Genomic DNA, 13,294 nt, shown 5'->3' with positions numbered 1-13,294 from the left:
CACGCAAATGTGTAGTTTTGTTGCTTTTAAAAGGTACAATATGTGACTTTTGGTGGCGGTGAGGACAAGCATCACCCGTGTGTCTCTGTGGAGATGGTTTTGCTTTGGTTACAATGTTCCACTGCCTTATTATTTTTCATAAAAGCCTGAAAAAAATGACCCTTATTTAAAACTGAAGCTGCTCCTGAACCCTCTGGAGCCTTTGTGAAGCTGAGACTCTGTAGTTCTGGACTCTGATGTCTGTTTTACTCTAATCATAAGTAGAAAAAAGCTCGGCACAGAGGAATTTAAATCCTGCCTAGAATATATAAATGAGTGAAGCTGGTGTCTGGAGGTATGGTCTGATTGACTCTAAAATGATTATCTGTTGGGTTTTGACAATTCTCTTTTAAAAGCTTAAGGTAAATTCATTTAGTTTTAGGGACTTGTAATAAAGTAAAAACGTCCAGGTGGAATCCATATACAAATCCTATTCATTTTTCATTTTAGGATATTTTTTACTTGTGAGTTTGGAAAACAATCTGAGCCTGATGTTTCCCAGAATGATTGATTTGACTGGAAATAAGTGTGTTACAGCTTTATTTTTATGTACAGCAAATCAAGCAAATTGAGAGTTCGCTTTTATCAGATGTGGACAAAATGGAATAGATAAAGAAAAGGTCCATAAGCCTAAAACATATTGATGATATTGTAAGACTTGTACTTAGTAAGACAAGAATACTGGTGGCTTTTAATGCCATTCCAGGCTTTTTTATTCTATTTCAATCTAAGTTTTAGTGATTTATGATTTAGCTTTGAAATGGGAAACACCCAATCTATGTCCAATTCATTCAACTTTACTCCTTCTATTTACCAAAAGAAAACCAGGCAGAATAATTTGTGATTTTTTTGTTCAATGACAATGACAATAAAAATGGTTCTGATTCTGATTTGAAATCTGATTTTTATTTGAGCACAGCATGTTAGCGCTAGAGTAAATCAGAAGCAGAGGCCAAAACTCCAGTGTGTCGGCTCCACAAAGACTGAACTTGTTTGCACTCCAAAGTGTTCTGAAACTGCTTCAGTTTGAATTGGGGGTCATTTAGGTCACGCCTTTTAGTAAAACGATTTTACAGAGAAACTAGCTACATTCTGCAAAGAGCTTTTCATGTCATAACTTTGTCCCCTCTTTAAAAACATACCTTTGGTTGTCTCAGACATTTGTTGACCTTTATTTAACCAGGACAGTCCCACTGGGATTAAGAATCTCTTTTGCCGGGGAGTCCTTTTTACGAGGTCACCTTTTACTGAGTTTTTAAGTCTATGAAGCATACTCTGAAATTGTGTTCCAAACCCATGGAAACACTTAGACTCCATAACATCTGATATTTTTAAAGATGTTCTTTTTCAGCTATCCTGCGGGAAAGATATCACAAGAGATATTTAACAAAAGCTCAATTTTAAGCATATTGTCTATACGAGAGGATTTTGTTTTAATGGCCTTGGTGCACCGGAGAACACACACTGTAATTCCTCAGCTTCACACTTCTTGTTCTAGTATCCAAACTTAATAGAAACATCCCTATTTAAGATGTGCTTTTGAATGGATTCCTTTACTGCAATACAAAACCTCTGTCATGACATATTACACTTTTTTTTGCAACCAAACTCATTCCCCTAACCCTCTACCAAACAAAAATTAAAATAGGTCCAAAATAGGACTACACAATTACTACACTAGTTATAAACATGGAGTAACTCAGAGCAGCACAAAAATGTGGATAAAGAAGAGTTGAAATTTAGCAAATATTGGCTCTTATTTGAACTGTGGCTGTTTAGATGTTTGATCCCACTTGTGATAACTCACTCACACACAAAGCAATGAGACCAGCAGCAGAAAAGTGACACAGTGCACCTTTAACTTTTTGACAGTCGATGAACAATGGTTTCCTTTCGCACTATATTAACGTCAACCAAGAATGTGTGTTTCTCAGCGGCCTTATACTATCACAATTAATCACTTTGTCTTGGTAAAGATCTGAAAGGGTTTGTAAAAAAAGACATTCAAGGAAGAACAGACCATTTATTCTGAAAAGAATGGCACAAAATTCACCAAACGCCCTTCTAGATGGATTTCAAAGATCTATTGTAACATTGAAATCCCTGGAGAGGTCAAACAAGTGCGTGGATCGCTCATTGTCGGGCGTATTCATTACCAGCAGTCGCTTTATATCACGGAGAGCTGACAGATTAAATACTGCAAGCGTGTGATGGGACTCTCAAATTGGGACCAGATTGAATGAGCAGGAAGTGAATACGTTTGTGTGAGACAAGCGGGTAAATGAGGACAGTCATGTAAAACAGAGAAAAACAACTGTGCATTTAAAGGGCGTATGATAGGTTTATAGGATTTTCCAATTTTGACTATATTTGGTGTATTTATACCTGTTGTATGTATAAATTGTAGTTTTACACCAATTGAGAAGGTATTTGTGGAGCAAACATTGACAAATCTGTGGAAAATAACAGGAAGTGACATCACATTCATTCCAGTCAAGGTTTGTGCAGAATTTACACAATTAAACAGTTTTTTTACTCTCACATTAATTCAACAAAATAAAGTTCCTCATATTTTTATTTGTCTAATAAAATAAATTGTGACATTAGATGGGTTTTTGCCCAGTGTTTGCTGGGTAATTTCTTAGTGTGATGTCATCAATTACAAACAAGAAGTTAAGTTATACACTTAAAAAATGTACTTTTCTGTGGTAACATTTAAAACATTTATTTTTTTTGCAAAATTCAAAATATTTTCTCTTACCTGCATGTTGTTGGTACTTTGAAGAACCTTTGTTCAGGTTATTAGTATTGAAATATAACAATTAAACTACACTATTGAGTTAAAATGGCGTAATAATAGAAACAAGTCTGTTCACTTCCTGATCCGATAAGCCCCGCCTCTTAATAGTGACAGTTCATCGTAACAAGCTTCTGTCTGTAATGTACATGTTTTTACTTTACATTTTAGAACCCTACATGTATCTTAATTTTTCAAACTATCAATGTGGGCGGGGACAAGGAATTTCATGAGCACTTGAGCTTCAGTTGCAGGACAATACAGGATTACTCAAACATGCATCAATCAATCAATCAATCAATCAATCAATCAACCAATCAACCAATCAATCAATCAATCAATACATTTGAGTAGATTAATAATAATAAAAAACCTGTTGTGACAAGTTTGAAAGGTCATTAGGTTGATTTTGCGTTATTTTAAAAATAAGGGGAAAAAACCCAAATGTGATAAGAATTTAGAATCAGAAAGGGCAGATTAGACAGAGATTGAACGTGTTTAAATGGTTTTGTCGAAATATCTAATAACAGCGATTCCAAAAAAAGTTAATCTTAGGAGTTACATGGTGTCTTTTTACCCTGCGGAGATGTTATTGTGTTCCAGAGAAAAACAACGTTCTCGTAAAACGTTCTGTTTGTCCCTTTCGGCTACAGGACTGTACAACCGCTGCGTCTGAACTGAACTGAACCCGAGCGCTTTGTTACTATTGCCGGTAACTTTGATCAGTTTTTATCATTCACGTCTGCATGCGTGTGGACAGGATTGTGTTTGCTACCAGATATTTGAATTCCTCCTGACGGGATCAGGAAAGTATTTCTCTATTTCCACAGCATGGCATTATCTTACTTTTATTCATCAGGTAATCGGTGTTTATTGCAGGCGAGATGTATTAATTTAAGCTCACAATACATATTTTCCACAATTCCTGGAGCATTGAAGAGAAGACTCAAATATAATATAAAAACGATTTTATTCATAATAAAACCCCATGGAGACACAGCGACATCATGTACTGTAATTGCACATTGTACATGCCTTAAATTGCAAATTTGCTTTTGGTATTGTGTACTCTCGCAGTCCTAGCGATTCAAAATGAAGTATAGAAACAGAGTCTGCCGCTGTGTTCACAGTAATTGGTCTGGAAGGTTTAGTGCGTGTGTGAGGAGCAGTGTGTCAGCGTGGATAGAAATGAGAAGAAATTATGGGTCATTTTTCTTTTCTTTTTTAAATAAATGTTTGATGAAATCTGAAGTTTGAAGAAGCGACTGACTGAATACAAAGATGGACACTTTGAAAATCCGCAGGTAGCTTTGTTTTATATGTCCACCTCATTTAAATGCTTGTCTGTAGTCTAAAGTTTGTATTACATTTTTGCTTTTTAGTCCACTTCCTCCCATTGTTCGTCAGTTTGGTGTGAGTGCTCAAAGCGCTTCAGGACTGTGAGGCTGAAGCGTACTACACAGAGACCGCTGATATTAAGTGGACCAGGGTGTGCTTTGCCAGAAAGATGAGTTCTCACGATTTTGATGAATTGAGAATCCATATTGTTAGGCTCCCACTGATTCGCATTTAGGGCCTACAGGCGGGGCTGGAACCAATCACGGAGGAGCATCGTGGTTTGGGCGGAAGTCAAAACAACCGAACCAAAAACACACAATGGCACTTTGTACATTTGTGGGTGGGAAATAGGACTGTTCTTTCCTCAACACAGGATTTAACACAATTTGGATGTTTTGGATTTCTTCCGCTGTTGTAATGCTTCGACCAATCAGCGTGAAGTATTTTTTCAACATCTCAACGGCTTTCGACAAGAGACTTTCCAGATTGATTCATGTGAAGAACTCATTTCAGAGTGAGACACGGGTCAAATTGGTGTGAGGGGGAATATGTGCTCGTTCACATTTCCACACACGAAGCGTCCATATCTTGAAGCACACCAGCGTTTGCTAATCAGAGCGTGAACACACCCCACGTGTCTGTTTATGTGTTCTGGGGCCTACATTTTCCATTGCGTGACCAAATATATCTGCCACAAAAGCAGAACACGAAATAAAGCCTGCATACACTCCACACATACAAAGGAAATACACATTATACTTTGTAATGCTATCAGCGGCGGTTACAAATACTCACATCACTGTAATTTTGTTTATTTTTTGGGGGTAAATTAAACCTGCACTGGTAATTGAGTATATTTCGATATGTAATTGTTCTTACAATATTTTCCGGATTATAAGTTCACTTCATAGTTTATACTCCGAGTGATTTATATTTGATTTTATTAACACATTATTATATCATTTTATTCGTTATTTTCACACTGGCAACTTTATTACACATGTTGATTATTTTCACACTGACAATCGCAAGAGGGCGCTCTAGGGCTCTAAGCGATGTAGAAGAAGGATTGGCACTTCCTCTACTTCCAGAGTTTGTGGAGTTGTTTAGAAGTGACACCAGGGAAGAAGAATTTAATGGATTTAGTGATTTGGTCAGTATTAGATCAGAATTTGCTCCAATATGGCGGCCCAAAAACACAATAATTATATGTCGGCCGTCGATAGGCTTCAGACACTGGGTTAGGGTTAGGGACAAGAGAGCGGATTTGGACCCAAGAGAGAAAATCATTGCCAGAGCTGTATCAGCGGGACCATGTGTCGCCGCCATTTTGGAATTCTGACGTTTTTAGTCATTTGGGGTAATACTGATGCTTTTAAATTTGTTAGCATGTTCTTTTTTGCTATACAGTGAACCCTCGCTGTAACGCGGTTCACTTTTCACGGTCTCGCTGCTTCACAGATTTGCATCATGCATTGTGTTCTGCATTCTGATTGGCTAAACAGTCTCTCTGCGTCTTCTCTACCTGTGTGTCAATAACGTTACACCTTTATTGACACACACAATGTCGACAAAACATTCTGCACCGACAAAGGTGTTTGTCCAAATGATAACTCCACTTTAGGTTTGGTTCATTTATTTAGCGAACACCACGTTCACGTTAGCAACACAACAACGTCTACCTCGGTCCCACCCAGACACGTATAACAGGTAAACAGAACTGTATCGCCCCCTAGCTGTCAGGCATGAGAAGTGAAACTTCTCATGCCTATCTCAGAAAAAGTTAAACTTAAAACAACAACAAATGTTTATACAGTACTTTTATTTGTTAAACAAATGCTTGGGCCTGTAAAAAGGTTTTGTTCCTTGCTTTCAATGTTTTATGGAGTATTTAATTGTATAATAACTGTAAAAAAATAAAGGTTCTTTTTTGGAACATAACCCCCGCGATAAACAAGGGTTCACTGTAGTTATCTGAAAAACTTTTATTATGTTACGTTAACATACCAGACACTACAATTCGTTGTCTGTGCGTCATGTAGCTGAAGGTGTTACATTAGCATACGTACACCTATTCACCATGTTCTCTAATCTGTTATTATTTTAACTTGCATTTCATTTAAATGTCTGTTCTTGGTCTTGGATTTGATCAAATACATTTCACCAAAAAAATGCAACTTAGTATAGTACATTTAGAAATCATGTCAAACTCAGCCTTCACGGTTATTTCATTGCTGTATCTGCTCTTTTATTTATGGACAAACACTCAAAACGTCACTGTATCGCCCGCTCTGTTTTCCCTTTTCCATTTTAAAAAGTACAAGAGAAAAATCCTGCACGCTGTCTTACTTGCAAGTGAAATTTATTGACAGGTGGTGAGGCAACGTTTGGGCAACTAGGCCTTTGTCAGGTAAACGGGTGACTGAGGATGGGACAGAGGTTTAAAAAGGAGTGGCCTCAAAAATAGGAGTGGCCTCAAAAATAGGAGTGACCTCAAAAATAGGAGTATCCAATCACAGACGTTTAACACATCAGAACGAGCACAAACATTGTCAGTACCCAAAAAAGGACAAATAGTGACACCTAATAATGAATTCCACATACGTCAAAAATAGTGACTAATACAGTACAAAATGAATAGCAGAATAAAAGTATACATAGATGTAGTGAATAAAACAAACAGGTCAATGGGAAACCCCTGTGAGTTGTATTCAAAACGGTATGTGTACTGTAGATCATCTTCAGAGCTGTTACAGGAAAATGTTGAGATTGAACTCATCATTCAACCCATTAGGAGCCAGTGTCTGCAGGGTATGAATCCAATACGCTTCACGTTGTTTTATTAATAGGTCATGGTCCCCTCCTCTTGGGGAACATGTTCAATACCGCAAAAGTGGAGTGTACAAACGTTTTAAAAAGTTAAATGAATCAAGTCCTGTAGAAACAACTCCTCTCTAACGCTACTAAAAATGCGTTCAAAAGTATCAAGTAACTCATGCTCTGAGGTGCATACTTTTTAAGTAAATTGTTTGCCATGTGACTGTACTTCTACTTGAGTAAACATGTTCAGTACTCTTTCCACCACTCGTTATTACCATGTTATTACAGATTTCAAATTTTATTTTAAGCTCATTTTCAAGCAAATCTGGCACACATGCAGCCTTTACGAAAAAACAAAAGACAAAAACATTGTCGAATAGTTCCATGTGACTGGTGTGTCCAATCAGTGGAATCCAATTTATCCCCCTCCAGTTTTTGTGCACCAAATGTTCACAAACTAAATTAAATAAATGAAATACAATTACTCCATTAACTTTACATCGAGTACCCACATCAAGGACACACATACACAAGAAAACTGCACCAAACTATGCAATTTCATCATCTTTTTTGTCCCACATATATATTCAAGTAAGCAAGTAAAACCATTTTTCTAACTCTATTCATCCACGTTTCTCAGTGGTTTCTTTATTATGGATCCTTCCAGTTGGTTTGTGCAAGTGTCCCTATAGCAACAATGAAGTATTATTATGAAAAACACACATCTGTGCAAAGAAGATTGTCATTTTCTGAACATGTTCCATGAAAATGCACCAATGACGTCAATCCAGTGGCTTCAGATGTCTGTTGAAAATACTAAGCACAATTTGGCAAAACAATGCTGAATTCTATTAGGGCTGTTCAGAAACATGTGAGATTGTTCCAACTGCCTCTTTCAAAATGTGGCAGAAAAATGGTCTTTTGAATGAACATGAGAGTGCATTTATTGTAATGACGACAATTTAATGCCAATTAATTAAATTAAATACAAACAGTTTTAGAGCAGCCTTGAATTAATGGCAATATTGTAAATTGAAGGGTATTTCATTCTGAGACCTGTGGTTCTGTCTCACTGAAGCCAGCAGGAGCCTCAAATATTCCTCCTAATGACGCACTGAACAGAAAGTCACTTCTGCAGGCTAAAAGTAGTTGCTGTTAAATTGAAGTGAATTATTAAAATGGGGCTGGTAAATAGATTTTTAAAAACACTGAAGAGCACTTATGAGATGACGCAAAAATAAGGAAAACATAGTGAAAAAATAAGTAAATGTAAGAAAAATACATGACAGGAATATCATCATGCAATGTTATAATGTAAAAAAGGCATTATATTTGTCTTCAGCCTCCAATGACCAATTCACAAAGCAAATATCCAAAGGTGCATATTTAAATCTAAAAGCCATACTACAATAAAGGCTCTTTAATTATTTTTTGTAAATTAACAGAGAGCCTTGTTTTTTCTTGTCTTTGGGAATAATTAGCATATATTTGTTATGTATATTTTGTTACAATTTATACCCGAATAGACAACTTTTTTGTGTGTGCAGCTAATCACCCTTTCTCTCCAATTAAGCACCTGTTTTAATTGAACTGCTGTTTGACCATTTAAGTACCCACGAAGCACTCCTTATTTCTATTTTTTCCTAATCTAAATTCATTATTTATAATAATAATAATTCATTGTTTGTTAAACTGAAGTGTTGTTAGAACCTAACCGTGACATTCACTCCTTTTCTGAAAATAAACTATTTACCTACTGTGGTGTATATAAACTTATGGCCAAATAAATTAAACAGATGGAGATGAATATGCAAATGAGTCGTTAGGTGAAGAAACTAGTTTTGTGTTAGAGTTAAGATGATATTATCAGCCAAACTGAAATACGTGCTACAACCAGAGGCGGGAGAGGTCAGTCGTGGGGTCCCGAGTATCCGGCGTAAGGCGATAGCTGACGTCTGCAGAAAGTCAAATCTGGTCAGCAACAGAAGAGGCCTGCTTTGATCTGAATTTTCCTTGGCTTTGGGGCTCTCCTCTGGTGACGAGGAAGCAGTTGCACAGATCCACAGACAATTCAAATCATCCTGGATCCAAAATTGTAGACTTGAAAAGTTGCAAAAAGTCCTTTGCTTGAGTGTTCACGTGTTTTAGTCCAACTCACGTCAACAGGCAGTGGCACGCTGACGGGCACAGACAGGCACAGAGGGGCACAGACGGGCACAGACGGGCGCAGAGGGGCACAGACGGGCGCAGAGGGGCACAGACGGGCACAGAGGGGCACAGACGGGCACAGACGGGCGCAGAGGGGCACAGACGGGCGCAGAGGGGCACAGACGGGCACAGAGGGGCACAGACGGGCACAGACGGGCGCAGAGGGGCACAGACGGGCGCAGACGGGCGCAGAGGGGCACAGACGGGCACAGACGGGCACAGACGGGCACAGACGGGCACAGACGGGCACAGAGGGGCACAGACGGGCACAGACGGGCACAGACGGGCACAGACGGGCACAGACGGGCAGAGGGGAAGAGAGTAAAGATAGCTTCCTGGGTGTTGTCCTCTCTTTGTCTCCTAGCTCAGCTTAGCTAGCTTATCTTAAGCGCAGGGAAAGTCCTGTGTTTCTCTCTCCTCCTTGGTCATTAGTCTTGGAGGGCCCTGGATGGAACTGCCCTGGGTTTGGCCTGTGCAGTAGTTTTAGTTTAAGCAAAGCCTTGAATACTGGCGCAACGAGTCGGCTGACAAATGTGGGGGTCTGGATCTGGAACGTCCCCAAACATGCAGGCATGAAGATGAAACCTCATGCACAAAACATCTGGTCGTGGCAAAGACATCCTAAAATCCCCAAAGGTATAGTGGACCTCCAGAAAGGGGGTGGCGAGCTATCTGGCAACGGAAAGCTTAGCAATCCTGTCACCATGGCAAAGCTCGGAGGTCATTTATTTGCCTTCCTAACTTGCCTTCATGTTGCTTCTCTTTGATGCTCTCCATTTGGATTGGAAGTCGTCGCCTCCTGCTGGTGTTTGTTCCGACTCCAGCAAATGGCTTTGGAAATAATCACAGAAGTGAATAAATACAAACTACAACTTTGACTCAAAAATGGATCATGTAAATTGACAATTTGCTGGGTAGATCTCAATACCAACTAAACTAAAAAAGAAACACAGAAAAAAGGTATTGATCAAACAGTCAATCTTAAGGTAAGAATTTGTCTGTTTTTCTTTTTCAGCAGAGCCAATACTTTACCTGCAAAACCATCAGTTATCTTCCACAAAAGTTGTCATTTTCACAAATAAATGAAAAATGTTCAAAATATAATAAGTCTATCATCAGTTGGTCCAAATATGGCAGCTTCTGCTTAAATAATTAGTGCTGTCCAACTATTGTGTTCAATATGTTGCAAGACGGGTTCATGTTTTATTCATGTTTATAAGTTATTATATTTTCCATATCAAAATATGTTTGTTATTTTTTAATCGGCTGATCTTTTCAGCTATTACAACAACACAATTTATGTCTACGCAAAATTCTCGAGCCCTGGATCATTTTCAAAGGAAAGATTTACATAATCTGAGCACTCAAGCTTCAAAAAGGACTCAGAGTAAGCTAATGATGAGGGAGAACAGTTAGAACATCTTTTAAATCTCTTAAAGGAAACATATTTTGCAGAATCCACTGTTAAAAGCCTTTAGCCACGTTGTAATTGTTTTCCCTTCTCATTTACCCATTTGAAAGTTGATGTGTTCAGACATTCAGCACTGTCGCATAGCCCTTTTTGCACAACACAATAAAAGTGATTTGATTTACGGTTGTAATGTTACAGTTATGGAAATCAACATAGCAGTTTTCAATTTACCTATTTTAGACCAATATTGCAATTTAAAATATCTATGAATCTAAGACAATGATCCACTGGTGCTGATTGAATTTTTCATAGAGATCAATATCAGTCCGATCACCGCGTTCATCTCCCTGAATGTAGATGGATGTGATTGACAGGTGGATTAGCCAATTAGCGACACACGCGGTCCGTCCCCCTGCATCAAAACAAACATGGCTGCTGCTAATGAGGGAAAAGGAAAGGATGCAAAGACTAGAGAAATATATAAATTTGTGTGGAATCAAGAAACTATACAGCAGTCAAATGCATATTATGGCAAGACACACTCACATTGCCTTGTAAAGTGCTTTGAAGGTGGAAGAGCGCAAATGAGATACACTGTAGTAATAAAAATAATTTTAAAAGTAGCTGTTAAAAATTGACAAACGTTTTCTTTTATATATAGGACCTTTAAACTTAAAATGCACTTAAAATGTCTTTATTTGTGTGACCTCCAGGATCCACTGGGCCGGCACGGAGACGGCAACCCGCTGGTGTGGATACATGAGCGGGGCGGTGCAGTCCGGAGAGAGGGCGGCGCTGGAAGTCCTCCACGAATTATGCTCTTCCACCCTGAGCGAGGAAGAGAGGGAGGAAGTGAGGAGGAGCTACATCGTCAAGGACCCGCCGCAACCGAGCGCTCCGGCCAGAGGCGCACTTCAGAAGGTCGGGGCGGTGGTGGCTGCAGCTTTGGCGCTGAGTGCCACAGTCCTCCTCATCCACCGTCCTGAAGTCCTGGACAAAGTCAAACTGCACTTCACAGATCTTTTCTCTGTAGCCACTCGGAGGCTCATGAATTAGAGAGTTATTCAGAGGAAACTTATAATGCCATATTAAGAGTGAAGAATCAAAGGCATGTTCATGATGTAGAATCATTCAATAAAAGACCTTAATTATGTTTCCATCACCTTATTTTCAATGCACATTTTGAAGTATCGCACAAGTAACTTATGCATATGCACTCGGATGCTTTGATGGAAAGGAGCTAAACTTGCATTAATTATGCACCAGCACAAACCCTGGGTTGGTGGTGGTTGTAAGAGGGTGGTGCAGAGTGGCAGCCTTTCTTCCATCAGTCTGCCCCAGGGCAGCATTGCAAAAACTTGTATGTTTTATGACTATTCTTTCCTAACTATGACCGAAGATGTACTAAGCGGGAGCCTGGTATAAAATTGGGCACTTGCTGCAACAAAATAATATGCTTTTAATTAGGGATGTCCCGAGCCAATTTCAGACTCGATCTGAATCGGACGTCACCTCCCGATCACTGATCGGATATACATTTTACTCTTATTAGTTTGATCAGCGCCTCCGTATGAGGCATGAATGGATAGCGACATTTTAGTTTTGTTTTGCGCCGTGCCCTGCATGCCACATCAGAGCGCATCACACAGATTATGTGGTATTACTCGTGTACTTTAATTGATGAGAAATAACTCCCACGGGACTCCGATGTAAAAAATAGTTAACAAAGTTTAATCCACAGTTTGTAACACTTCTTACAGGAGTAATCAAATACAGCTATTCTCAAAAAATAGAATACTAGGTAAGAAAACCATTGGGCTCCTTGCTTTGTGTGTTCCTTGTTCCTTATTTATTTGTGAAACACAAAATTACACATTTATAACAAAATATTAACACTGTAGATTTTCATACGAACGTATACATAAAGTAAACTTGGTTCTCACACAGATTAAAGAAAAATGCTCAATAACTGTGGCATCGACAACTAATGGGGTGATGTAATTTTGCGCGACAATGCTGCTAATATGAAGAAAGTCATGGGCGAGGGCGACATCACCATTCCGGAGCACAGACACGAGGAGCGGCTGATAGCGCGGCGTGATAGACACCGAGGATCAGAACAATCGCCCCTGGCTTACTCTCGACTCGACATTCAGACGGATTTCATCAAGAAAAACATTCATTTTATTATTTAAGCCAGAAGAGTATGAAGAGTGCAGTTCTGAAAAGCACATTACTGGCCTTACTTTATGACACTGTTGCACTTTCATTTAATACGCACTTTGCTTATTTGTTTACATGTCTGCTGGGTATTCTAAGTTGAGCTGCTATTTTTATTTAATTCAAATTTTGCACTATTGTTTCTTATTCAAGCTACTTCAAAGAAAGCTACACTGCTAAAGTGCTAAGACATAAAATAAAAACTGGGGACAACCTGTTTATGTTGCATTTGTGCATTTTTAAAAATGTGTATGAAAGTATCGGATTGGGACTCGGTATCGGCAGATACTCAAAATCAGATGACTCGGAATCGGATCGAACCAAAAAAACCTGATCGGCACATACCTACTTTTAATGTGATTATCTTTTAGGGATTCATACTGTGCGTCTGTAGACTGAGGCTTCTAAATAACATCTTAAAAGCTAAACTCTTACACAACTCAGGGCCCTGTGGAAATATT

The 13,294-nt window shown here is 38.8% G+C and overlaps 1 protein-coding gene across 1 annotated transcript in view; it reads left to right on the top strand.

The window, feature by feature from the left end:
- The window catches only part of LOC140367252 (probable flavin-containing monoamine oxidase A), an 88,225-nt gene extending 76,507 nt beyond the window's left edge, over positions 1–11,718 (top strand). Inside the window, exon 12 of the mRNA XM_072453619.1 lies at positions 11,327–11,718. Coding sequence (XP_072309720.1) covers positions 11,327–11,669 — 343 coding nt within the window. The 3' untranslated portion in view covers positions 11,670–11,718. The remainder of the gene's footprint in view (positions 1–11,326) is intronic.
- Positions 11,719–13,294: the final 1,576 nt, after the last annotated feature.

Source organism: Eucyclogobius newberryi, unplaced genomic scaffold (assembly GCF_026437365.1).
Source record: "Eucyclogobius newberryi isolate DKJ021-1_F unplaced genomic scaffold, fEucNew1.0.hap1 SCAF_2, whole genome shotgun sequence".
In the NCBI taxonomy this organism is placed as follows: domain Eukaryota; kingdom Metazoa; phylum Chordata; class Actinopteri; order Gobiiformes; family Gobiidae; genus Eucyclogobius; species Eucyclogobius newberryi.
The sequence above is the reverse complement of the archived record's forward strand: the minus strand, read 5'-3'. Positions and strand labels throughout refer to the sequence as shown.